The following is a 26,622-nucleotide window of genomic DNA, read 5'->3' on the forward strand; positions in this document are numbered from 1 at the left end:
GTGAAAGATAAAATGGTGGAGCCCTATTTTACAGTTAACCAAAAGTGTAAACGTTGACAAGATTGGAATATAAAAATGATAATACAATAAGTCAGAATTTAATGTGAAGAGGGCACACACGTAGACGTCACAACTTCCTCCTCATCTACTCCACTCTCTCCTCTTTTTCATAAGCCTGCTAGCTGCTTCTTTTTCTTATACCCTTCTCATTTCATCTTCTTTTAACAAAGCTGGGTAGTTTGATGCTTTCTTCTTATGCAGAGTTGGATCTAGTTTTCTTGAGGAAGTTAATGGAGACTGAGAAGGCTTCTTGGTTTGAAGATGAACTTGTAAGGGAACTTTACGATGATGAGACTCCATTGTTTGTGCTACCACAAGAGGCAACTGAACCCAAGTCAAGTTCAGCTGCAAATGAAGAGACTGTTAACAGGCTCACTTCAGCCGTCTATTCTGGCCCAACCATTGAAGATATCGAGAATGCGTTATCGTTGACAGCTCAGAATGACCAATATTCCGAAGCCCTTTCAAAGGCCAGGTTATAATTTGATAGTTAATATTTCTCAAGTTCCTTATGTATATACCTTTGTCTGCTGTCTGTCAGGTTTCTTTCTAAAGCCATTAAACGTTGGTTTTTTAGCAGAATTTCATTAATAGAAGGGGGATTTGGTAAGCTTGATCATAAATATACTCTCAAAATCAAGAGCTTGGGCAATGGGATGGCTGATGATGGATATAAATGGAGGAAATACGGCCAAAAATCTATCAAAAATAGCCCAAATCCTCGGTAATTATCCAATAAAGCTAACTCTCCTAATAAATCTTCTTCATTTAGTGTTGTTAGAAGCTTAATGTGACTACATATGTTGTTAACAGGAGCTACTACAAATGCACAAATCCAAGGTGCAGTGCAAAGAAGCAAGTGGAAAGGTCCTGTGAGGACCCAGAAACCCTGATAATCACCTACGAAGGGCTCCACCTTCACTTTGCTTACCCATATTTTCTAATGACCCAACCAACTCCACCATTGAAGAAGCAGAAAACAACCATTTCACAAGCCAATCCCCAGGCTCAGGAACCCCAACAGCAGCCACAAGATGCCCATCAGACCCCATCAAACTTAAATTCTGAAGCCCCACCAAGGACACTTGACGAACCAGCAGCTGCAGATCAAGGACTAATGGTCAGCCCACAAGGCCTGCTTGAAGATGTGGTGCCTTTGCTGATTCGCAATCCTTCTGCCACCAACGTTTCTTCCAATACTACTTCTTCGTGTTCGTCTTACCGTTCACCTCCCACTTCACCGTCCTCTCTATCCTGGTCTCCTGGTTATTCACCTTTGTGTTTTGACATGGGCTTGTATTAAAATTTAATGTTTAGAGTTTTAATTAGGAGAAGGTGTATATTTTAGTGGGTTATAATTATTAATTACAAAGTATTAATTAATGTATCTTTATTTTGATGTCAACTAAATAATGATGTTTTAATCAAAGTTGAACCATATAATAGATATTAAAATTGGCCAAAGGACTATTTCCCACCCGAGCTGCAATCTTAAATTTCTACTATTTATTTTTGATAATACTAAATACTCACTTATGAACAGTTCAAATTAACGGTGGTAAAAGTAAAATCGTCATTTTTTCTATAATATTAAAAATAAACTATAATATAATCTCTTTTTGTCTCCCTAAACTTTAAAAACTAAATATTTCCTCCAGCCTAAGTTTTAAAAAATGACAGTTTCATCCTAGGGTTTTGTTTTGAAATCTCCGACGACATCTCCGACTTCATTGTCAATGACCTCCCCCTCTTGAAGCATCCTCTCTTTCCGACGGTTTCATTTCTCTCATTTAGATGTCCAATCTACATTGGAGAAGTCGTGGAAGACGACAGCTTCGTCTTCCATGGCTTCTCTAACATTAATTAGACATCCAAATAGAAGGAAAGAGACCGCCGAAAGGAGAAGATACTTTAGGAGGGAGAAACCGTCGACAATGGAGCTAGAGATGTCATCGAAGATTTTAAAACAAAATCCTAATATGAAACTGTCATTTTTTAAAACTTAGGCTTAGAGAAACTTTTAGTTTTTAAAGTTTAAAAAGACAAAAAGAGATAAAATTTTAAGAGGTTAGAATTTCGTTAATTTTAACTGTTCATAGGTAAATAGTTGATATTATCGAAGATAAAAGATGAAAAGTTGAGATTGCAGCATACATTAGGTGGGAAATAGTCCTTTGGCCCTATTAAAATTATATAAATATGTTGCCTTGATATTCTCCCATCTTTAGCCTAATATATATCTTAAATTATACATACGAATGTTCCCTTGGATATGTTATTTAAATATTATCATTTTATCCACATATTAATGTCACGTAACTTGGAATATAAATTTTAATTAAAATTAAAACAAAATTATATTTGAAATGTTTCATGAAAGCCATTCAAACACATCCCTTCGTCATCTCTTCATCAGACAATCTCCCACAACAGTCGTTTGAACAATTTTAATGGTGAGGGTGGGAAGACAATGGCACTAATGATAATGTGGTTGAAAAAAAAACCTAGGTGGGATAGAAGAAGTCATTTTTCAAAACATAAAATGTTAAATTAAGAGTGAAATTATTAATTTTTAAAACTTGAAAAAAAGAAAATAAAATAATATTATTGATAAAATAACAATTTTATCCTTAACTATAATAAAAAAAATTTAATAGATTTTAAGTAATAAATAAGTGTTTGAATTTTTTAAAATTAGAGGATATAAATTTAAAATTTCATTATACCTTTTGTGGATATAACTTTTCAGCCTATGTTTTGAAATTAAAATAGCCTTCCATAACTAAAACCGAGACCTCGCCTAGGCCTATTTTTGTTATAAGACACGATTTCCCTTTTTTTTTTATTTATTGTATATAGTTTTTGTCCCTTATAATATATTTCTTTGACTTATCCTCCTTTAAATTCTATGAGAAATTACATTAGAACGTCACCGTAAAATTCTTACATTTAATCCCTCAAACATGGGGTTCGTGGGCCTTGATAAGTAGGGCCTCAATCGACCCTTCTCTAAAGCCCAGCTTGGTCGCTTAAGATGTTAACAACGATCCATTGAGTTATGAATTGTTGCACTTTCTGATGATCTATCTGCCGAGGAACTCTAAAATGCACTGTTCAGGATTTGTTTTGGTAGAATGCTTTCGATGCTTGATCATACATAGTGTGGCGGCCTAGTAATGTGTTGAACCAAGTACGCCGATCATGTCAATTGTTTCCATGCATCACTTGTTGAACAGCTAAAATGCATTTTAATTTAAGCTGCTTGATTTATTCTTAAGATTAGTTTCCAAGAGTTCAAAAACAAGCCACTTGAACCTGCCCTGGTGGATATAAAATTGTTGCTTCAAACACAACGGTTGCCATGGTGTATGTGAAAAGCACCCGACGCAATGCAAATGAAACCGATGATGAGTTTAAACAGATGCCTGTTGATGCTAATTCTTCCTGGAAAGATATATTTCAGAGCATGCTCTATTTTAAAATAGGAAGCGTCAGATCTTTTTAGGAGAATCTGAAGGAAGCTCTAGAGTTAGGTCCTCATGATTATATTCCTGTAATTTATGGGAGTGGATTCAGCTGGTATCAAGAATTGATGAGGTTTGGACCCTTGCTTTTTTTGGAGCCCTCTATTGCGTGTTGCTAGAATCCTAAGTACAAGATTAGAGACTTAGATCACATGTTAGAAAGTAAAAATTTCTAATGTGAGATTTATATAATTTTGAGTTTTCTAATCTCAATAACTAGTTTTTTAGTTGTGATTCTCCTAAGATTTATATTATTTAGTATTAAAGTCATACTTGGATCTCACGTATAATGAAGGGTGGACCTGGTGGCTAAGGTGCCCAGAAAATCAACTATTGCGAAGATGGATAAGAATAATAAAGAGATAAGGTTAGCAACAGCTATACATCTGCTATTTATTATTATGCTGCTGCTGTATGATTCGACTGCATTAGAGTAACAAAATTAAATGTACAAGGTCATTCAAATAACAAACAGCTCTGATGTTTTATTTGATGATTCAGGTTTTCTTTAAAGATGTAGCTGATTGTGATGAGGCAAAGCAAGAAATCATGGAGTCTGTTCACTTCCTCGATAACCCAGAAAAGTTTTGAGTTAGGCAAAAATTCCGTAAGGAGCACTGCTTGTCGGTCCTCCTGGCACTGGGAAGACACTTCTCGCAGGCCTGTCATTCGGGTCTAATGTACTAGGTCTGGTGTGTTCAAGCTTGAGTCCAATTCCTTTGGAGCTTAGGCTTCGGATTTGCCTATTTTGAGCTTAATATCTTGTGTTAGACCCGGCTTGTATAAAAACTTCTTGCATTATTTTCATAAATGTTTTGCATATGTGATTATGGGCCTGTGGCTTCTTATTTGGAGCTTCTTGGGATTTTCTTATTGCAGACAACCTCAAAATTCTTCCCTCACATTAGGCAATCTCCACATTCCATGCAGAGGGAATATAGTTATTCAATATTCATTATCCAATGTCCATACCAACTTCAGGGAATTAACCCTCAATATTATAATGAATTAAATGATATTGGAAACACACAATTTCACTAGAAACTGAAGATAGTGACATTTGGAAACTTGTACATCACCAATTTTTGAAGAAATGTGAGGTTGGGAGCTTGGAAAAGCACTTTCAATAAGCTTGTCATATGTTTTAGGCACTCACATTATTCGTTATCTACTGAATGCTGTTTTTAGTCCTAATTTATATGATTGATAAGATAAATTATTTGATTATGTCAGTAACAAGTGTCCGAAGGACACTGGCTTGACTTTTTTTTTATTATTCTAATATGAATTGATTCACATTATTGAAAAGTTGAAACCTTAAAAAGGACTTTGGAGATGCCCAAGTGGCAGTATATGGTTTCAGTGACAAGGTGGGTCTTCTTTCTCTTTCCTTCCCTCAAAGAGATGACACATTTGAGATGAGAAAGCGGAACAGACTGGTGATATCATTGACAATGAAGGTAAGAGAATGGGTAGCTAAGGCATATGAACACACTGTTAAACTGATGGAGACGCACAAGGAACAAGTGGCAGAGATTGCAGAATTGTTGCTTGAGAAAGAGGTTCTACATCAAGATGACTTGGTTCGAGCATTGAGGAACGGCCGTCAAGCATCCTTAGAGCCCGGGGTTGCGCCTGCTTAACAGTTGATTATGCAGGATTTATCAAACTATTTATAGATAACATTCAAAATTCATTTGTCCATAACAAATTAAATATTATACTTGAATAATAGGAATTGGAAACGAAACCATTATTGAGCTAGCGCCAAAAGACAAGTTTCATCTGACTCAGGGTATCAGGGTAGGGAAAAAATTACCTACTTAAACGTCTCATAAATGTTTTCCATATGCTTATTTCTTGCTCAGCAACTTTTGGCCTAGTAGCATCTTGCCTTAATACTCTCTGCTCTTGTCATATTGCTCTTCTTCTGCAACTTTTTGCCCAGTATCATCTTTCCGAGTGGGTGGCTCTTCTATTTTGTGGTGCAGGTGCTTCTTGCGGTTTGGCTTTCACTTTATTATAATATTTGGACTTATTTAAATCTGTGATTCTAAATGTCTTATATCAAGTCTGTAAGTGTTTTTGTTTTAAAGCCAACATCAGTGCTCAACTTACAACATATAATTATATATATAAAGCTGTTCTATAAAAAAAAATCACAAAAAAAAAAGACCTGTATCATTAATTTTTTTAGGGATCAGCAGGTTGTTGTGAAGCCCCGATGAAAAGCAAACAACATAAACGCAAAATACTCAAAATAAGAACACAAAATTTATATAAAAAATGGGGAAAAAAATCACAGGCTGGCAATAAAAAAAATTTAATATGAATGAAGAAAATTGGTATACGAAGGAAAGAGCACATTTCTCTCTGTTTGAGCACACTTGTTATATATTTTTATATATATTATAATAAATTTTTATATGAACACTTTAAAAGCAGTGATACATTTGAGATATTGAGACCCTACAGCAGCAAGAATGGTGCAATTATTGACAACTTAGCAGGAATGGGTGGCCAAATTTTGATGTACAACTGGTGCAGAAGCAGAAAGAGCAAGTGGCTTAGACTGCAGAGTTGTTGGTTGAGAAAGAGGCTCTACATCGAGCTGAGTTGGTTTGAGTGATCGACGGACACGCATTCAAGCCAAGTCATGCCAAGCGATCGAGCCCACTAATTTTGATAGGTTTAAGCAAGGATTTGTACAAGAAGATAAGAATTCTACCGAAGAGACAAGAATTGGTGGAATTGGAGAGGACGACAATTCTTCACTCTATGAGCCCAATGTGGCATTTGATAGAAAAATTCCTAAGTGGGTTGATATTAATAATGTGTCAATTTTATAAAACTAATTAAATTAAAGTCCAACAAGATTTTCTGAAAGGTTTCATGTGATCAATCAAGACTGTCACAAATAATATGATTTGGATATATATCGAAAACCCTTATTCTGAAAGTTTATTGAAGAGGAAGAGGAAAACCGTTCACAACACTAAAGCAAATTTCAAGAACTATACTGATTCAAAAAGCATGGTTCAATCACATGTCAATGCATTGATCCTGTAGGTTGAATTCATATATATTAATCTTACAGCATTTACAGAGCCATTTCTTGACCTTTTACTGAACAAATGTAAAATTCTTTCACCAGATTCTGCTTTGGAGATGGTTACCAGATGCATACGGAACTCAAATTACTTAATATGCATAAAGTTGATAAGAACCATTGATGCAGGATATGCAGAACTTTCGGTCTGCTTGTCATAAAAAGGTTGTATGTCTGTGAGGTTCTCCTCATACATGCATCTCAAGAAATTATTGCTAAACGGCAAACGTACGGGTAATGGATTACAGTAATTTATAAAGCCATGGATGAATTGTGCCCACAGGCTCTTCGGTTTCTCTAGATTCACTGTAAAGGTCAAAAGTATTACTTGAAAAAATATGTGTGGTAACATTCTCATTACAAGTTCTTTCAGATATGAAAGCCTTTTGTTTTCTTCTCCAAACTTGTAGCTGGGATGTTTTTGGAAGCTGAAAATGAACCATCTAAGTGGGAAAAGATGTGTCAGTGTAATATCTCTTGATCAATATCAACCAGTGATATTTTCAACCACCTAAATTTGTAATTATGATAAAGATGAAGAAGACTATCATCTTAGTAGATTTCCAGATAAAATTTTGTCACTTGTCAGCCACAAATAAACGTTCATAAGACAGATGTGACACTAAGACTATAACATTCAGTGCCCTATTAAGATATTGTCTATTTTGAACACATATTCCATCTTAAAAGTTTAAAAAGATTACATACTATTTAATCACTTTTATCTTAGAATCACCAAACAATATAAAATATACGTACAAACCAATATCTCTTATGTGTTTTACCGATGTGAGATATGTCTAGGACAGGGGCAGCTTCTTTTAAAATAAAAGGTGATTCAAAGTGGCTTTCATTTGAATGAACTTCCCATACATAATGTTCTTTATGCTCAGACTGATAATGGGATACCTGGAAGTCATTCTGGACAAATTATTGTTGCTTTTAGAGCATAAAAAGCCTGCTCATAATTCCAAACATAATGGCCTCCTTGTTGGAAAGCAAAAGATTGAAATATTAACTCTGTTGGGATTTCGGCTAATTAAATATTACAGAATAAATGTATCTATAGATATTGTCCAAGAAATAATGATGCTGCTGAGAAGAATTTGAAGGGCTTGGAACACAGAGATCCCATTTCACATTATTTTGTTTGCTGCCGTGAACAAAATCATGCTGCCAATAACCCAACAATTCAATTTGTTTTTTGTTTTTAATTTATTTATTATTCAACCAAACCAACCTTCGAAGTTGCCTACTTTTCTTGACCCCAATTGGTGAACTAAGTTAGTGGGAATTGTCCTCTTTCAGTGTCTTTTATTTAATAGATACTTCCATTTGTTTAATCTAGTAATAATTTTATACAGTTGAATACTATATGAGCATTACAGGAGAGCATAAAGTACAGAAAGTCTGCATAATCTATACATATAAACAATGTATATAAATGAACAGACTTTTATATTTATGAAGTCAGTCTATGCAAAGTCAGATGTCATATCTTGTTTTCGTGTTGAAGAACACAGAATCATCCAGGTTCTGCAAACAATGTGGCAAAAGGCTATTTGTATACCTTCTTTCTAGTTTTTGAAACAGTCAAAATTGTAGAGCAGTTTGGGATGAAAAAGGTTTACAGGTCTTTTATCTTTACCTAGAATCAGAAACAAACAATCAAATGTTATTTTTGGAGAAAAACTACTTTATTATCTTGTGGGCTGCTCTGCATTATTGCACTTTCACTAGCAGTACTACCAAAACTTGAATTTGAGGCCAATATCATCCTTCATTATACAGGTCAAAAGTTCATACCTTCGGAAGATATTTTTGCAAGTGATTTCATCACTGGCAATGCTTAGCATTTGTATTTTTCAATCAATCCAGAAATAACTTTTAACTTTCTGAACTAAACTGCCTGGAAGCTAGTACCGCAATACATCTAGTACAAAATTCGATATCGTTTGGAATAGCTATGATCATCCTGGAAATAAAATACTAACCAAAATCTGAATTTTTTACGTTCTAATGATTGATTGATTAGTCAGCTCTCTTCCTCGACTGCCGTTGCTGTACCTTTCCCGGTTCAACCCACCTCACTAACTGGAATCTGAGAGCCCAATAATAATATCGCTTGTGTAAACAATTCATATTTTAAACATAATAATAATATTAGGAGTCATAGTCATAAACCGCCCAGCTGGGTTCGAAATAATTGAGAGGAAAGAGTTGGAAATGGCCCTTTCAAAAGAACAAGTCCACTACCACTAAGAATATATATTTCAAATACGTAACTATCTTTGCCTATAATTTAAGGATTTCATGAATGAGAAATATGACTAAACAACGGTCTCCTCCATTTCCCTTTTCAGCCTTTTTCATCTACTTCTCTTGTACTTTTCCTTGCTCTGTAATCTCAGGCCTCCAATTATTTCCTCCTACCAATATATAAAAACTTGGAGCTCTGTCTTGGCCCGTATTAGGTTAGTCCTTTTCAATAACAAGTTTGCCCTCCAATTTATGCTTATGTGTTCTTTTATTAACATATAGTTTAAAAACTAATCAACCCAACTTAGGGAACAGTTTAGAGTTGTCATAAATCATATATTCTAATGCTTGAAGCAATTAATATCAGAACCCTACCACGTTCAGAGAAACATTTCTAAAGCACTATTTGGATACGTGTGCTCTAAGAATCCATCAATTATTTAAACAGATAATATCAAACCATTGTGATTATCTTAAATTACATGACAGACAGACGTTAAGTTTTTTGTCTTTCTCTCCCTCAATAATGGAGCTCTTGCATTGCCTACACTCAAAGTGCTTAAGAAATTAACACATATATTATCTTGTAAAAGTAGTTCAATGTACACCTGTAAATCCCAAAAGTACTTTACCCAGTCAAATGTGAAAAAGAAAGGCAAACCCATCTATAAATGTCAGTATATTTTAACATAAGAGGCTTCTGCATGTTTCATGTGCCCAAATATGTCCAGATTATTAGGTGTGGAGCCAAAGTTGAGCATCTTCCCTTCATTTTTAATCAAAGACAGGATCTGAATTTTGAAAGATGGGATTCCTTCTCATAGCCTTTTTCTGTACAACTTGCTTACACTTATAACGATGAAAAACCATTAAAGAAATAAGTTGTCCAATGGCATTCATCCTCTGTTATTCGTACAAGTAAATAATTCTGCTCCGTCAACATGGCATCTTTCTGGGAAGTTCTGGATTAGCACAGATCAAACCAGAAAGATAAACTTGAAGGGTAAATTTCCAGTGACCATTTGACCACCAATTCATTAGAAAAATTGCTATAAATTTCAGGAAATGTTGTTTCAAACAAGTTAAGTCCTTTAATCTTTGGTCAAAACTTGGGAATGTCTCCGAGATATGCCATTTATTCAGGAGGACAAAACTGAAAATTCTTAGAGAAACAGTCGAGGATGTAAAAAAAACCATTTTTTTAATTTTGTATTTTGAAAACGTTTGGTTTATGGTTGCTTCCAGGTACTTTCTCAACCACTTATAAAATTTATTTTTGTTACAGTAAAGAAAACCACCAAACATGTTGTCTAGTCCTGTAAGTAAATATTAAAATAATAATTTAATTTAAGAAATTGAAAACTACTCAACGGTTTGCCTATTTAAGCCCATCTCTGCCTTCATTGTTCTTCCCCCTCTCCTCTTCTTCTTCCTCTACAGCTTGGCAGTATTTTCTGTGTCTCTTTCTCCACGACTCCTTTTCATTGCTCAAGTATCATAATCTTGGTGGGTTAACTCCCTCAACCTTGTTCTTCTTGATATTATTTTCCTTTTTTTCCCTCTCCATCTTTGTTATTCTTCCAAGTTTCCTAAAGCTTTTGATCATCTATGCATTTCCGAGTTCTTAAGGATGGAAATGTTTATTGGGTTGAAGATTCGGTTTAAGAGCAAAGATCAAAATTTGAAGCTAATTTGGTTATAAAAATGCTCCCTTTTTTATAAACCTTTCTGGCAAATCTTGACAATCATCATTTAAGTCACCTCCATACCATTTCAGATGTGTTTTTCTATTAGATTATAACTTATTAAGTGCTTTATATTTCTTTTCGAATTCTAGATTCTTAAAGAGAAGCACCGCAGAAAGCTCTCTGTATTATACATTAATTTTATAGTCTGGTGACCTTAAGACTTTTCTCTGTTGTATTTTATTCACAGTTGATTTTCTTATAATTAGGTCAGACTTTTAAGTTTTATTTGTTGTTGTGGTTGAGCTTTGTCAACTTATGAACATAATAACTTGTCCCAAATACTTGGGATTTCGGCCACAGATTGTCCACTCATTAAGACCTCCACGTCTCTTCTTGCGATGCCAACTTTGAGTCGTATTTGCCTTAATTAATTTACAGGCCATGAAAAAACATTATAGTTCGAGAAATAAAGTAAATTTTGATGTTGACTTGGGTGGTTTCAAGCTGTGTTGGCGTGTTGTGCTAACATTCTTAATCGTTTGATGAAGGTGTTCAGAATCAACATGGAGTACGAAAGCCGCTATGGATTGACCCAGATGACAAAATATGATTGCCTTCTATTTGGTAAACACTTTCCTGTAACAACACATTTGACAAGAAACTTAATCTCTTGTAGAGAAAAAATAAAATAGTTATCATTTTTTAAATTGCAGATCTAGATGACACTCTTTATCCATATAGTGCTGGTATTTCAGCAGCAACGGGCAAGAACATCCAAGGTAAATATTCCTGAGCTTCTATTTTTGTGTGCTCTAGTTTTATATTTTGTCAATATTTAATGTTGATTATAATGCTAAGGTAAACGGCTTTTTGCAGATTTTATGGTTGAAAAACTTGGCGTTGATAGGAGTGAAATTACCGAATTGGGTAATCTTCTGTACAAGCATTATGGGACAACAATGGCTGGCCTCAGGGTATGTACGGCTTTGAATTACTTTCCAACTTCCTTTTTGTTGTTAATGGTCAAAACAAAAGCATATTGATTGACGGGTTTCTCCGGTGCAGGCAATTGGCTATGACTTTGACTATGATGAGTACCACAGGTATTCTTTTCTTTACAGTTTTACAGAAGGGTGTTCATATTTTCCAAATTTTATCAGCGCTTAATTGTGATCAACGTTTTACTTGTATATGAACAGTTTTGTTCATGGAAGATTGCCCTACGAAAACATAAAACCAGATCCTGTGCTTCGAAGTCTCTTGTTGAGCCTTCATATTAGGAAAATTGTAAGCATTTTATTGCCAAATTAGAAAATTAGTAATTGGCAGGCATGCACTCTGAATCTAACAATCTGTTTAATTCTTGTGAATTAGATCTTCACCAATGCGGACAGGGTCCATGCTGTTAAAGCTCTTAACAGGCTTGGAATAGAGGACTGTTTTGAAGGAATTATCTGTTTTGAAACTCTGAATCCCACTCACAAGAGCAATGTTTCTGATGATGAGGATGACATTGCTTTTGTGGGATCAGCTGCAGCTACCACTACTAGTAGTACTAATGGCTCTGGAATCTTTGACATCATTGGGCATTTTGCACAACCCAACCCAAGCCTGTTGGGTTTGCCGAAGACTCCAATTGTATGCAAACCATCTGAGGTTGCCATTGAAGAAGCCCTCAAGATTGCCAACATCAACCCTCAGAGAACAGTAAGAAATATACAATCTTTTACTTTACATGTCTAACCAATCAAATTGTTATTATTTCAGCTTGCTGATAATTTCATGACTGTATTTTGTTGCATCAGCTATTCTTCGAAGATAGCGTCCGCAACATACAGGCGGGCAAGCGTGTAGGGCTTCACACAGTCAGGGCAAGTCTTTAGTACCACATAATACTACTTCAGGGACATTCCATTTTGTTAATTAAGTACATAATCTGATGCCATGGTTATTTTATAATGTGTTCAGATTGGAAGTTCCCAGAGAGTTAAAGGAGCAGACTATGCATTGGAGAGCATTCACTATATCAAGGAAGCAATACCAGAGCTCTGGGAGGCTGATATGAAATCAGAAGTCGGTTACTCCGGCAAGGTTCCTGTGGAGACACCTGTGACAGCTTAGATTCATCGTATTAGTATAAAAAATCAATCATGATCTGGGGTCTATAGCGTCCCCATTCCTGTCCCCCGTTCCCTATCATATGTGCAAGTGATGTAGATGTTTTGTTGAGATCATAAATGAGAAAAAAGAAGCACCTGCTCATTATTTTGGATGGCTTTGTCACTGGTGTCACAGTCCATTTTACAATCATATATAAATTTCTTGAAGGGCCGTGCTAATCACGATGTTCATATAAAATATACAAAATTAGATATAATACAATCCATTCTTATAGTATAATATTATATTTCCCAGATCTATCTGCAGATTTGGTGCATGAAACAGTGCAGGAACAAGACTTATTTATTAATCTATCAAGTACTTATTAGGCGAAGCTAACTAATTAGGCTTTTGAGTCCCCACCATTTTCATCACAATTTCTGTTGGATGGCCCATGAATTGCATGCAGCCAAAAAATATATTGGTTGACAGCAAGCAAGCTCATTTAGGAAAGCACCATTACTTTCTTCTCTTTCTGCAACACTGGCATTGCATCTAAATTTCCATAAATGTAATGAGTCAAGTTGGAATAGAAGGTACAAAAACAGTACCAATAATATACTCTTCAGGATGTGTTTCGCCTACCAAACTCTGCACATGTTTGCACACAGACTTGCAGCTAGCTGTAGCTGGCCATGGTGACTTTACTGAGAAATTGATTTGTTATCTACTTTGTTTGTTTCATTAGCTGTGAGAGATCATCCCTTATAAAGTATCTGATCCTGTGGATGGATTAATTTTGGAGATGGGTTCAATTAATTTTTCTTGCAGAAATGCTACAAAGCAATTCAAACCCATTAGTCAATTTCATAAAACTATGGGCATATATATTTTTTATATAAAATTTATATACATAAATGATGCATATCATCATATAATTGAATAATTTTAAATTAAAAATAAAATAACATACAATCGTTTGATGATACATCATCTACGTATTCAAATTGTATATCAAAAATATGTATACATAGTATTACTTTAATTGATTACATGATGACATATTATCTGAATACTGAATTGAATGTTCAAAACTGATTACATATAGTAACATTTTGGAAGCAAACCAGGGGCTAAGTGTGCTTTTTCAACACTTGTTAATGGGAAATTTTAAGTGTTGAGTATGAAGTGTGGAAACTCTTTCCATCCTTTTTATGTAGGGACGGAAACATAAAATATAAAAAAAAAATCCTAATAAAAAATGTAATTTGTGGCTCATCCTCAACATAACCTAAGGCTAAGAATTTGTCAATTTCTAATCATTTGATATGTTTTAATGTTGTTAAAGAATTAAAATATACAACTAAAACCTTAGAAAGTCAATAATGGAGTTTGAGTCATAGAATCATTCCATAATATTGCTGCATGATATCCAGAGAGATTGAAAATTGACAGAATATTGTACGGAAAGATTTCATCTTGACTCGAATCGAGCTTGAAAACAATTTAAACTTAAACTGATTCTATAATACTCAGTTCAAAATGTTACATAATTTTATAGTAAAACTATCGATCAAATAAATAATATTATCAAAATATTATATTATTAAATAAATAAAATAAATAAATTCGAATCAAACCAATTTAAATTATTTTTATATATTCAAAATGTGCACATATAAAATTACTCATTCAAATATAAACAGAGCCCAGCGATCAGCTCTGCAGCATCTTCCCCAGTTTTCAGTCCATGAACTGATCCAAAAATTGGGTTGGTCCACTGACAACTATTTTTATGGGTTTACAGCTAGACCTCAAGGTCTAGCACTTGAAACTGGGCTTTTGCCCATGTCCAATTGTCATGGCTCTCCAACAAAACCAATATGGATATAAACTTAAATCGCATAAAATTTAGATATTCTGTAAGTTTTGAGTAAAATATGTTAGCAAGGTAATGCAAAAAATAATATAAAATATTAATTTTATTTTAATTCAAATTTAAAATTTTATTTTAAAAATTTTAATATTTTATCAATTTTATTAATTTTTAAAATTTATAAATATAAAAATTGCTCGTGTTTAAGTTTTGCTGCGTAATGAAACGGAGTTTAGAGCAAAAGCGCGTGGGAACAATGGGAGTACGACAGAACTGTGAATGTAGATAAGATAAGGTAATCGATTCGAACAGATGATAAAAATGCTGAACGGCTAGAAAATTAAAGCCGCTTCGCGACTCCCCTTGCTACGGTGACCGACGGCCGGATGGAAATATTTCCCACCAATTAGTTTTGATCAATGAATACGGTTACACGTGTCCCATTTATATCCTCATCATCAATACGGGTTGGTGAATGCGCTAGTAAATGTAATCCGGTGGCATCATCAATGCCAGTCCTTAAAAGTCTTTCGTTTCCAGAATCTTCTTCTGTCGCATTTCACTCTCGCTATTTTATATCCTCATTTGTTACCAAGAGAAGCAGAAAGTGTTGTTCTAGGAGTGCGGGAGCGGTGACAGTAGTATCGATGGCTGATTTTTCTAAGAGTACTGTTCTTGTTACTGGCGCTGGCGGGAGAACTGGTATTTTTCGTCTCCCCTTTTTAACTTTGATAAGCTAAACGAATATGTTGAATTAGAATCTTGAGTATGATTTTTTTTTTTTTCAAAATATAATTGTGGATTATCTGAATTATGATTTTGCTGATCATGGGATATATATTTTTTATTTTAGGATTTTTAGATTGAGCATATCAACGTAATCGTAAATGCGTACCCAAATGAAATGTCATTCATTTGGTGTTGTTTTATCTTTACTCAGAATTACTCAATTGTATAATAACATATGATCTATTTATTCATTTGAGTACTCAAAAGAAGCATACATAGATTTATTATTTTAGATCTCAAGGTTTAGGGTTTTTTTTTTCTTTTCTAATTTTTGTTTGGTATTGGATTGAGCGATCTATGTTTTTTAGCATTTGGTATGAATTTCAAAACTTATTTGGACATGGGATTTTTTCAACTCTTATTTGATTATAAATTACTGCTTTCTGTTTCGTAAAAATGAAAAGGATTCATTTTGTGCACATTTTACAATCCCTTAGAATTGAATATGTGTTTTGTGATTAACAGCTCCTGATGAAAAACAATATGCCATCGATTTTTATAAGATGATTGAATGGTTATCTGATGCTTTATGCCTGTTATTACATGAACTTTTGTTGTTGTATATTTACTTTAATTGAAATGCAAGTTTGAAGTACTTAATATATTTTTTATATGACTGCTCTTTGCCAGCTCCGGAGAAGTGATAGAAGTTATGCATTTCTCTTTGGTATTTTTGACAATGAGATGGATTGTTGATTTTTCTTATTTCTTGTTTGTTGGTATTCTTGGTTGTGGCAGGTCAAATAGTATATAAGAAACTTAAGGAGAGGTCAGACCACTACGTTGCTAGAGGTCTAGTGAGGACTGAGGAGAGCAAGGGAAAGATTGGTGGGGCAGATGATGTTTTTGTTGGGGATATCAGGGAAGTTGATAGCATCATTCCTGCAATCCAAGCCATTGATGCTCTAGTAATTCTTACAAGTGCTGTACCAAAGATGAAACCTGATTTTGATCCAAGCAAAGGTGGGAGGCCTGAGTTCTATTTTGAAGATGGAGCTTATCCTGAACAGGTAATATTTAAGCATTTTCTAGTTGATGCATTTTCTATTACTTGTTTCTTATGTTTTCTGTAGCATTTTTGCATCTTAGGTTGATTGGATTGGTCAGAAAAATCAAATAGATGCTGGTGAGTATCTATGTTCTTTCCTATCATTCAATTACAATTTTTCTCAAAGATAATACATGTGTTAGTGTTGCTGACACATTTCTTATGAACAGCTAAGGCTGCGGGAGTGAAGCAAATTGTGTTGGTTGGGTCTATGGGAGGAACAAACCCTAATCATCCCTTGAACAGTTTGGGAAACGGAAATATATTGGTCTGTAATATTTTTTTGTATGCTTTTTTGTTTATTTCCCATTCCCGCTTGATTGGTCTTGTTTCTTTGTGAAATTAGTTTGCATTTTATGTTCAGTATTTGTTTTTTTCTTTCCTTTGCATCAACAATCATCTGTTAACATCTTTTCATTTTCCCCTTGTCTTTACAGCATAAGAGTTAACACATTTAAGACAAACTTTATTGTCTTCTGCATATTGCAGGTTTGGAAAAGAAAGGCAGAGCAGTACTTGGCTGATTCTGGTATCCCATACACAATTATAAGGTATTCTTATTCTAGTTCCTGTTTAGTGTTCTTTCATTAATAATTGATTCCACATAAATAGGTTGACCAGTTTCTGTGATAGCATTTTTGTGAGAACAAGTGTATGGAAAGATTTCGTAATTGCATTAAAAGCCCATTATTAAACACCCAATTCACATTGCATATGGCAGTGTGGGTATAAGTGATATCAAATACTATTTGTTAACATAATAAGGAATCTGGTAATACTGTTTCATGATCTGAACAATACCTTTTATAATTGAGGTCTTCAAAGATATTTTCTTTGAAATTTTACATTTGCTATATCAGTTGGTTCCAAAAAGAAAAATGCGCTTAGACCTTTTGATGATCCCACAATCCAGTTAGATTGGTTGGCGATGAACTAAAAAACCCAAATAGTGTTGAGTGAAACAAATCCTCCACTTACAGAGAAAAACTTCAGTCAATTTTCCACTTATAGAGAAAGGGATTAATGTTCCTTGGTGAATTAGCCATTTCAAATTAAAAAATCTGATGATGGTTTTCTGCTGAATTAGGGCTGGAGGCCTTCAAGATAAAGAAGGCGGTATCCGTGAATTAATTGTTAGCAAAGATGATGAGCTTCTTCAGACTGAAACCAGAACCATTACCAGGGCCGATGTTGCTGAAGTATGCATCCAGGTACTGGTTAAAATAAATAATTATCCGTGTAAGAATTGATATTTCCTTTTGATTCATTCATTAGTAATTGCAAAACTTGCATTGATCTTGTTTGCAATCTTGATTTATGGGAATGGCTACTTAGATGCACCTTCTTGTGTTTTTGGTTCGACAGGCACTACAGTTTGAGGAGGCGAAGTTTAAGGCATTTGATTTGGCCTCAAAGCCAGAGGGCACGGGCACCCCGACTAAGGACTTCAAGGCTCTTTTCTCCCAGGTCACCGCTCGCTTTTGAGTCTTTGCTGTGTTGAAGGGCTATGTATGTCAGTTGGCTTCTGAGTTTTTATGTTTAGTGACTGTAGACTAACCATTAAGTGACGAATAATGAACAAACAATCCTGGGTTTAAAAAATTTCAATGCTTCAGCACAACAACCAATTATAATAAATAATATAATTATTTTATATTCTAATTTGTATCTTTTATCTAAATAATATAAAATTTGAAAAAAAAAAAAAAAACTTAACGATTTCCTTATATTAAATAATGTTTTAGCCTACTATGATGATGCCAATGCATAAATTCATGATTATTGATATAATTGAGAGACCACAACATTTGGAGCTGTCATTTTCTTTTAAATTTTGTTTTTAACTATTAAAAAATATTAAAATTTTCAATTATTCTATTGAAGATATTGAACAATTATCAAGTTCAAATAAAATTAAAATAAGAATGATATAATAATTTTATGGTGAAAACAATAAACATTTTAAATTATATTTTTTCCTTCGAATCTATTTTTTAAAATATCATAAAAATTTGGAGTCTCTTTATTATTTAGGCAATATTAATTTTTAAGTATGGTATAGATTAGACCCAATTTTGTGAGACAAAATAAAAATTTGATTCACTTAATATGAAAATTTGAGTCAATATTAAAAAAAAAATTAGTCTTTTTTAATTAATTAAAAAAAAAGCCTAATTTGATAACGAGAAATGATGTAATCTCCTCTAAAATGGTCGTGGGAGGAGTTTTTAGTAAGTTACTTCAAAGATTAGCTTAGCAAATAAAACAAATTTAAATGGATAATAAAAATGAAGAAAAACAAGAAACGACGTCGTTCATAATTAAAAAAAATTCTCTAAAAGCCAGCGAGCTCAACAACACTTTATTTTGACAGTTAAAAAAAAAAATGGCGGTCGTTATGTCTCTCAACGTCCATAAGCCCTTCTCTACTACCGAGCTTCAGTTCCAAAACCCTAGTTTCAATTCCATCAAATACCAGCGTAAAAACCAAAATCTTCATTGCAGATTTTTCATCCCCCCGAAAAGTAAGAGCTATCGTAGCCTAATCGTCAATGGATTAAGCTCAGACTCGGACCAAAACACTCCACGAGGTCTCTTTCACTCTTATCCCTGAAAATGTTTATTTTAATTACTTGACTAAAATTTTTGATGGATTATGAATTTTCAATCAGATAACGAAGTTGATAATGTAGGCGTTAAAGCTGCACTATCTATGCTTAGATTTTACAAAAGTAAGTCTGTTCTTAACTCATTATTTTTGAATCTCGATTGTAATTTTTGTTCTTTGATACACTGAAAATGAAAACGAGACATTGCCAAATAAATTGGGGTCTGTTTATAATAGGAGAAATCTCGCCAATTTTGCCTAAGAGTTGTAGATATGTTCCAACGTGTAGTGAGTATTCAATGCAAGCTTATAAGAAATATGGAGTTGTCAAGGGAAGCATCTTGACTGCGTGGCGTCTCTGTCGTTGCAATCCTCTTGGTATACACATGTACTTTTAGCCTTGTTTGTTTTGTCAAGTTTAGCATGCTTTCAATATCTTATAATATAAGCTGTTTTAATTGCATACAAAATGTTTCATCTTTAGGTGGGTCTGGATTTGATCCTCCACGGTGGTTTGATGAGGAACATCCACCTGAACAATGAGACAATATGATCCTAATGCTTCCAATTTAAAGGTACTTCACATTGTCATTTAGATGACAAATACATATAACAGTTGTTTTATTAGATGAATTATTGGCTTAAACTTCTTATATGTTGATGAAATAGTAGAATAGATTTAATCTTAATGTTCTATGATTTTTTCATATGGAAGTTTTGTTTTATTCAAGGTAAAGCTGCAGTTGTCTCTTGCCTTAACAACTTACGTCCTGGATAGTTACTATTTTTTTGTAACTGATATTTATCTGCACAAATGTGAATTCCAATTAATGATATTTTCTAATCTGCAAACAGGAAGAAACTAAAAACTCAGTCATTTAAGTGTAGCTTAATTTTGATATTATTCTCTATAGTTAAAGCACAAAACAGTTGTATAAGTATTTGATCTATTTTATGATTTTCAAGTCTTTTGGGTTGTGGAGTAATGGTATATTGGCATTGAAGCTTCTATTTTACAATAGTATTAACATTCCAATCCCAGTTTCTCAACTCGAATGGATGAAATGATGTAAAAATTTAATTACTTTAATATGGACATGTTCTTTAGCTGCTGACATCAAGGTTTTGATGTTGAAGAGTAAAAGACATAGTTGTTGAACTATTGGATCTATTTTAATAATTTTTGAGGTTTTGAGTAATGGTCTAATGGTCTTGGAAGCTTCTAGTTTGCAGATGTGTTGACTCTGGGATCTCAATATCAACCCTCAAGGGAGGAAAGAATTAAAAATTTGGTGCTTTGATATGGACCTGAAATTTCCTTCATTTGCTGACATCAATTAGTTTCAGTATTGAAGTGTATAGGATTTGACTATGGATGGCACAACCTGAATGAAGTTTGAGCATGTTGCCAACATCTTGGGTTTATCATCTGTAGTTGAAACTGAAATCACAAAATCCTCTCTGCTTTGGGATACACTCGACTTATAGTCTATATTGTGAGTCTCTTGTCTAGGTGGTTCAATTAGACCAAGTTAGAACATTATTAATCTTCACCTAAAATGACAGTTCAGGTTGAAATTTGACTGGTAAAATTGTGTATGGGAGATTCAAGATGCAGGCACAATAACCCAAACACATAAAGTTTTATCACCAAGATTGTGAAAATAGCTGGAGAAGGCGGCTTTTACAACAAATTGTGCTATTATTGCATGGTATGTTATATGTCAGATGGGGGAGAGGGTGCTTTGCAACTAAGGTTTATTCCCTTAAAGTAAAAAGTTTATATTGTATTCTATTACTGTAGATTTTGTGCAATAAGTAATTCAATCTACAAATTCGCCCACACCTATGATGATCTTTCTTATGGAGACATTCTATGATGAACCTCATTTGGACTTTTGCTAGAGATGGTCAAAATATGTTAGGTAAAATAGTGCCAGAATTCCAATAAAGTTCCTTTGTGAACAGGATTTATTTCATGTGTAAGAATGCTTCTTTGCATTTTACCTTCCTTTACACGTTCGAAAACTATGACCACAGTATTGGTAATCATGAAACATGTGAGATGCAATGAACTAAGAAGATAAATTAAAAAAGATTTGACCATTTGATCTTATTGTATTTTTCAACCGAATGGGTGAATGTAAGAAAATATTTTGTATTGGGAATATGACTGAGGTTTGAGATGGCTTTAAGGTTGGGGTGCCTCTAAGTCATATCATTAGCAATTGCAAACTCATAAGACCTTGAAACTATCCTGACCAATCATCAGATTCTGCCATCTCCAAGTTGATAGAGTTGCTTCTAGCTTCTTCTTTTTTTTCTTGTATTGTCTAACTCTTCTAATTTTTTACAGTATTTGGTGTATCTCGTAGTATAAAATATTTATGCAAATCTCAAGGGAAAGAAACTGAGACACTAAAGAAATTGATCCCGTTACCAGGGGGTAGGGCTGCAAATTTGTTGAACAGCACCGAGCTTGAGTTCAGAATAAACTTGTGGTACAACTAAAATATATTATTAAGAAATTTTTAATAGTTTAAAATCATACACTTACATATTTGAAGTCTTACTCTGTAATTTTAAATATAATTAAAATCGATAAATATATAAGTTATTAGACTTAATTCTAATTTCTCGGATTGAGTTCAAGTCTTACATTTACTCTTGAGTTCAAGCTAAAATCATCTAAACTTGTTGCGTTTGAGTTCTTACTTAGATCCTATGCTTACTCTATCAAAATGAGCTCGAATCAAATAATATTTGGCTCAACCCATTTGCACCCTATGAAGAGATTCTGAAAAATATTATTCACTGTCAATTTGCAAGATTTGTGGCCATTGATTTTCGCTTGAAATTCCTATCCTGACATTTGTTGCACAGGAGGTCTTAATCACTGCTTTATCATCATCCATTATTTATCTTATCTAACTTGAATAAATAAAATATGAATCAAATTTTGGATTGGTCCCTACAGAAAGAGCTCCTTCGCCGAAGTTTCCAATTCCACGTGACTGAGGACGAATCAATATATTAATGTAGTGGGAGTCTACTTCATTCACATGAATAAAATCCATCTCCAGGACCGCCACTTTCAGCTCAACCTCCAAAACCAACAAGATGTCTCTGGAACTTGGCACTATTTTTTAAGTGGGCAGCCTTATTTTTTAAGTGTGAGAAACTTGTCTTGATTCTTGTTTTCTTGTATGGTGATAAACAATAATTAACTTTTTTAATGAATTTGAACAACAAGGATGCCTGAAGTGTCAGGATATTTTATTTTACTCTTTTGTAATATCCAGAAATCTTTGAGGCTTTTCTATTTATCGGCCTAAACTTTAAAGAACTCACCACTTGTTCAGACCCCACAAGCTTAAAATGTAAGGGATTGACTTGCATCGACCAATTGGTTGGAACCATTCAGCAGCCCAAAAATTAACATGGCATGAAGCAAAAGCTGAAATGAAAGGTCAGCGGTTAATATTATATCATTTACTTTAAAGGGTAATCCAAGGCCCCCACAACGATCTTGGGATATGTTGTTGTCAAAGGCACTTGGGGAACACCCTTGCAGGTGGACTGGTTGACAGTTAACGCCTTTTCCAACGCCAAGGCTGAAGCCATTTCAATTCACTGATAATATTATTTCACATTTTCAAGTAGATGTCAACTGAAAGCTCTACCTCTACATCTTTTTGAAAGTTTAGTTTTGTTTGCCTGAAACAGATTCTTTCCATTTTAAAAGGCAATGAACAGTTTCTATTATGGTTTTAATCAGGGTTCAGTACATAAACACACAGAAGAAGCTGAGATTCATACTATGTCATACAATTTCATCTACAAGTTAATTGGGAAATGATAGGGTGCATCTTTTCCGCTTTGAGCTTACTAAGTCAACAGTGATTGAGGTCAGCCAAAATACAAAATATCACTTAGAAAATTGTATATGTTCTGGTACTGCCAAGTGTGTAAGATGTGAATGAAACAGGAAATTTTCATTTGCCCAATAGTTGTACATCAGGCCACCATATTTACCTGCCAGTTTACAAAAAAAATCACTCATCTTGTTGTATGGTTACATGAGATGGACTGAATGACTTGAAAGGAAAACAGAATAGAAAATCTTACCTCAGGGTGTCATATTATCTCTCTTAGAGCAACAAAAAGGTGAGAGTTGAATTCAGGCTCTAGTTATCACAAATTTTGAAGATCACTACGCAGTTTTCCAAGCAGAAAGGGCATAGATGATCCTTCCTTTCCATCCCTGCAAAAGCCACCGACTGTCTTCGTCAATTACAAAATCTTTATGGTAGTTGGACCTCACTCTTTGAGTTGCCACCTTCACTATCTGCCGGTCAAAAGGAATCTGAACAAACCCAGCCCTAAGGTTTCGGACTTGCCACTGCTTGTAAGTCTCTGGCCTTTCAACTCTCTCCCAGCCTTCACATGCTATAACATTCAAGGCCTCCCGGCCAAAGATCTCTTTCTCGATCAGCATCCTCTCACGATCTTCGCGGGGTACAATAGTTTCAAGCATATCGAACATTGCAGAGAAATGAAACAGAGCCTCTCGGAACCGGGTTACAAAGAAAGGTGCATTGTAGGCCCCGTTGACAATCCCGTGGATGAAAACATCCGGATTAATCTTCCTTATCAAATTGAGAAATATATTTCTTGCACTATCCACTGAAACAGTTTCATCAAGCAAGTTTTTACCTCGATACAAGCAATTAACAACCAGGAATTCGTCCCTGTCAATTTTCAGATCCTCAAGTTGAACGCAATCCCATCTTTTTGCTATAGCATGATACTCAAAAGGCACTTTGAACTCCTTAGCATAATCCGCTAAGCGACGTCCTGTTTCCTCAACTCCCTCTGCCGGCCGAAAACCAGGTTGGGGAAATTCTATTCCAGTAATCCGAAGCTTTGGAGGACCACCAGATCTTGTAGAAATCCGCTGCAAAAAGGTGGGCCACTGAAAACCATAAAGGATACCAAAGTCTATGATATGAAGTCTCGTTGAGTTTTCTGCTAAGTTCCTTATTGTCTTGTTTGCAGTAAAATTAGAGATCTTTCTGAAAGGGCAGCAAGCAAGATACAGGTAATAAGCTTTCAATATATCAGCAGCTGATATTCTCTTACTAACAAGGCCTTTGTAAATCTGGCTACCAGTGCCTGCCAAGCGTGCCTCAAGGCCATCTGCAAAGCAATGAGCCAATCTCTGATTTCCATCCCCAAAAGGAGAAGAATGCTGTCTTATCTGCTTCAGCAATTCATTTGCGTTCCTTCGATCGTCAGCAGCAACAGCTTGCACACAAAGAATTAGGAGAGTTCTCAAATCCACCACTTCATTTTTTCCACTCTGTTTCTTACCACGACCCTTTCCACCATTAGATCCTTTTGATTGTCCATTTTGCTGCACATTTTTGTTTGATGCATTCTTAAAGGCTTCACGACGAGCTGCCATTGGGTGAGGTTTTCCACAAGCACAAAGCAACACCATATCAAACATCTCTGTTCGCAACGGGGATTCTAGATAAACTGCTGCCAGCTTGCTGCTCCTCTCTTCTTCTAAATTTGCATAGTCTCTACAAAGATTCTTCTTTCCCCTTGAGCCATTGGGTGAGCAATCTTCCCCATCATTTTTCTCCGCCTTTACTGCCACTTCACTAGAGCCGCCCTTTGGCTGCTGAGATAGCATTTGATTAACGTCAAAATTAACAAATAACTCATTTTCATTCGGTAGAAATTTACTAGCCTCCTCAACACCTCTCCTGAATTGCCATATGGATTGGCTCTCATTATTCCAATCAGGGATCTGAAGGATACTGCTTGGAGAGTCCACCAGTCCATCCACACTTGTGATTACACTATTTGAAGAACTATAAGATGACCGAGATATGCTAGAAAGTAGATGAGTTTGTAATTCAGGCACAAAATATTCACCTGGATTCTGAATCCAAGTACTATCAACAAGGTAATTATTCACATCACTACCACGATTAATACAATTATGGGAATTTCTAAAGGCATAACTATCCTGAATCTCCTCGTTCCGCTCAATATAAGAAAATTTTCGCTCAGGGGAAGGAGGGTACTTTTTGCCAAGAACATCATAGAATGATTTCTCAGCAGCTTCAAGATCCAAAGACCCTTGTAGCATGTAAGTCTTATCCTCCATATCTTCCTCCATAAGCATCTGATTTATGTACCTCAAGACTGCATCTGAAAAATCACAGTCTTCCGGGGAGTCTTCCTCATGATTTACACTTGAAATCGAGGCACCATTATTCGATGAGGGATCAGGTTGACAGTACTGATAATCCCTAAAATTGTGATCTGCAAAGATACTATTGCCAAAATTTCCACCAACGAAATTCTGATTCGGAAATACCGGCAAGGGTTGATTGCTCAATTGGATCCCATTTACAGAACCTGAGAACACCCTTGACCTTGGGTCCATAATCATCTATTTTTGAATATAACCGTAATAAAACCTCCAACTCAAGAAAGCATAAACCCAATCCCGCAAAAGTAATTTCCACAGAAAGCCACTAAATTTCTTCACAAGTTAGCTTCTTGCTTTTACAATCCAAGTTAAGAGAGCCTATTAAACATTAAAATCATCAAATAAAAAATGCCAAATTGGAATCAACAAGTATTAAGTTTCAAAACTCCCACTTCATAAATTCAAATCTTGCAGAAATAATCAGAGATAATAAATTAAAACCATGAAACTATCATAAAAAAGAGCAAAGGCATACCTGAATGAAACCCACTTTACAGAGAAATAGAAAGCAGAGTTTGAAAGTGGAGAGTAACTTTACAGTTAGTTTCAGTTCAGTCTCCTAAAAAGAGAAAGTAAAAGAAAGGTGGCCAGGTGAATCACAGCCGTTAAATTACAAACTTGTCTTTCTATAATTAAAACACAGTGATTCTTTGTACTCTCCAACTAAAACAACGCCACGTGTGTTCTGAAAGGTCCATTTGGCTTACGTGGCGTTTCAAACGGGACAATCACAGTATTGATTCCAATGCGCGCATGGTCCCATATAGATTTTTTAAATCAAATCCAAAAAATGATTTAAAAAATTTTCAAAATATGGTTTAACTTGATTTTAATTATAATTAAAATTATATTTATCAATATTTTTAAATATATGATTTATATATGATACGATATAGATAGAAAATAATACATATTATAAGGTGTATTGAATTAATATAATAAAGTAAGTATATTATATAACACAATTCATATCTTACGATATGATAAATATCACTGATATAAATTAATATATTTAAAAAATAATAATAATATATTAGAGTTGTATATACAAAATTTTAAAATATTAAAGATATTTGTGATATTTTTTAAAATAATAATATGTCAATTATAGTATTTTATTATTTTAATTTTTAAAAGATGTATCATACAATATAATATAAATTATGATAAATTAAACTTTTAATATATAATATGATAAACTATTTAACTGCCTTGTTTAAATCTTTTAAAACTATTCATTTCTAAATAAATAAATAAATAAATATATATATA

The 26,622-nt window shown here is 34.3% G+C and overlaps 5 protein-coding genes across 13 annotated transcripts; 4 read left to right on the forward strand and 1 right to left on the reverse strand.

The window, feature by feature from the left end:
• The first annotated feature begins 119 nt into the window (after positions 1-119).
• Positions 120-1,517, forward strand: LOC123193302 (probable WRKY transcription factor 49). Of its 2 annotated transcripts, none has more exons than XM_044606199.1 (3): positions 120-535; positions 638-784; positions 874-1,517. In XM_044606199.1, exons 1-3 carry the CDS (start codon positions 243-245, stop codon positions 1,361-1,363), a joined length of 930 nt encoding a protein of 309 aa, XP_044462134.1. In that variant the 5' UTR covers positions 120-242; the 3' UTR covers positions 1,364-1,517. The 2 variants fall into 2 exon arrangements, with proteins under 2 accessions (XP_044462134.1, XP_044462142.1); XM_044606207.1 differs by having other exon boundaries at positions 641-784.
• Positions 1,518-10,310: 8,793 nt separating this feature from the next.
• On the forward strand, positions 10,311-12,912 carry LOC123217895. Of its 2 annotated transcripts, none has more exons than XM_044638970.1 (9): positions 10,311-10,458; positions 11,189-11,264; positions 11,354-11,419; positions 11,517-11,614; positions 11,706-11,743; positions 11,840-11,927; positions 12,015-12,347; positions 12,446-12,511; positions 12,609-12,912. In XM_044638970.1, the coding sequence occupies exons 2-9, from the start codon at positions 11,204-11,206 to the stop codon at positions 12,759-12,761; spliced, it is 903 nt and encodes a 300-aa protein (XP_044494905.1). In that variant the 5' UTR covers positions 10,311-10,458; positions 11,189-11,203; the 3' UTR covers positions 12,762-12,912. The 2 variants fall into 2 exon arrangements, with proteins under 2 accessions (XP_044494905.1, XP_044494913.1); XM_044638978.1 differs by having other exon boundaries at positions 10,346-10,458; positions 11,197-11,264.
• A 1,937-nt stretch (positions 12,913-14,849) lies between these two features.
• Positions 14,850-18,115, forward strand: LOC123217887 (uncharacterized protein At5g02240). The gene is made up of 7 exons (XM_044638963.1): positions 14,850-15,318; positions 16,144-16,415; positions 16,495-16,531; positions 16,624-16,721; positions 16,943-17,004; positions 17,541-17,664; positions 17,819-18,115. Exons 1-7 carry the CDS (start codon positions 15,036-15,038, stop codon positions 17,936-17,938), a joined length of 996 nt encoding a protein of 331 aa, XP_044494898.1. The 5' UTR covers positions 14,850-15,035; the 3' UTR covers positions 17,939-18,115.
• A 539-nt stretch (positions 18,116-18,654) lies between these two features.
• On the forward strand, positions 18,655-22,345 carry LOC123217910 (UPF0161 protein At3g09310). 7 transcript variants are annotated; one of them, XM_044639013.1, is made up of 5 exons: positions 18,655-19,044; positions 19,126-19,185; positions 19,299-19,439; positions 19,546-19,636; positions 20,281-20,906. In XM_044639013.1, exons 1-4 carry the CDS (start codon positions 18,840-18,842, stop codon positions 19,602-19,604), a joined length of 465 nt encoding a protein of 154 aa, XP_044494948.1. In that variant the 5' UTR covers positions 18,655-18,839; the 3' UTR covers positions 19,605-19,636; positions 20,281-20,906. The 7 variants fall into 7 exon arrangements, with proteins under 7 accessions (XP_044494948.1, XP_044494964.1, XP_044494972.1 ...); XM_044639029.1 differs by having other exon boundaries at positions 20,628-20,906; XM_044639037.1 differs by lacking the exon at positions 20,281-20,906 and adding an exon at positions 19,793-20,047.
• A 446-nt stretch (positions 22,346-22,791) lies between these two features.
• Positions 22,792-25,952, reverse strand: LOC123195784 (scarecrow-like protein 9). Its single transcript, XM_044609966.1, has 3 exons — positions 25,826-25,952; positions 23,190-25,668; positions 22,792-23,096 (listed from the first exon to the last, which is right to left on the reverse strand). Exon 2 carries the CDS (start codon positions 25,528-25,530, stop codon positions 23,275-23,277), a length of 2,256 nt encoding a protein of 751 aa, XP_044465901.1. The 5' UTR covers positions 25,531-25,668; positions 25,826-25,952; the 3' UTR covers positions 22,792-23,096; positions 23,190-23,274.
• Between the last annotated feature and the right edge of the window lie 670 nt (positions 25,953-26,622).

Source organism: Mangifera indica, chromosome 1 (genome assembly GCF_011075055.1).
Source record: "Mangifera indica cultivar Alphonso chromosome 1, CATAS_Mindica_2.1, whole genome shotgun sequence".
Classification (NCBI taxonomy): domain Eukaryota; kingdom Viridiplantae; phylum Streptophyta; class Magnoliopsida; order Sapindales; family Anacardiaceae; genus Mangifera; species Mangifera indica.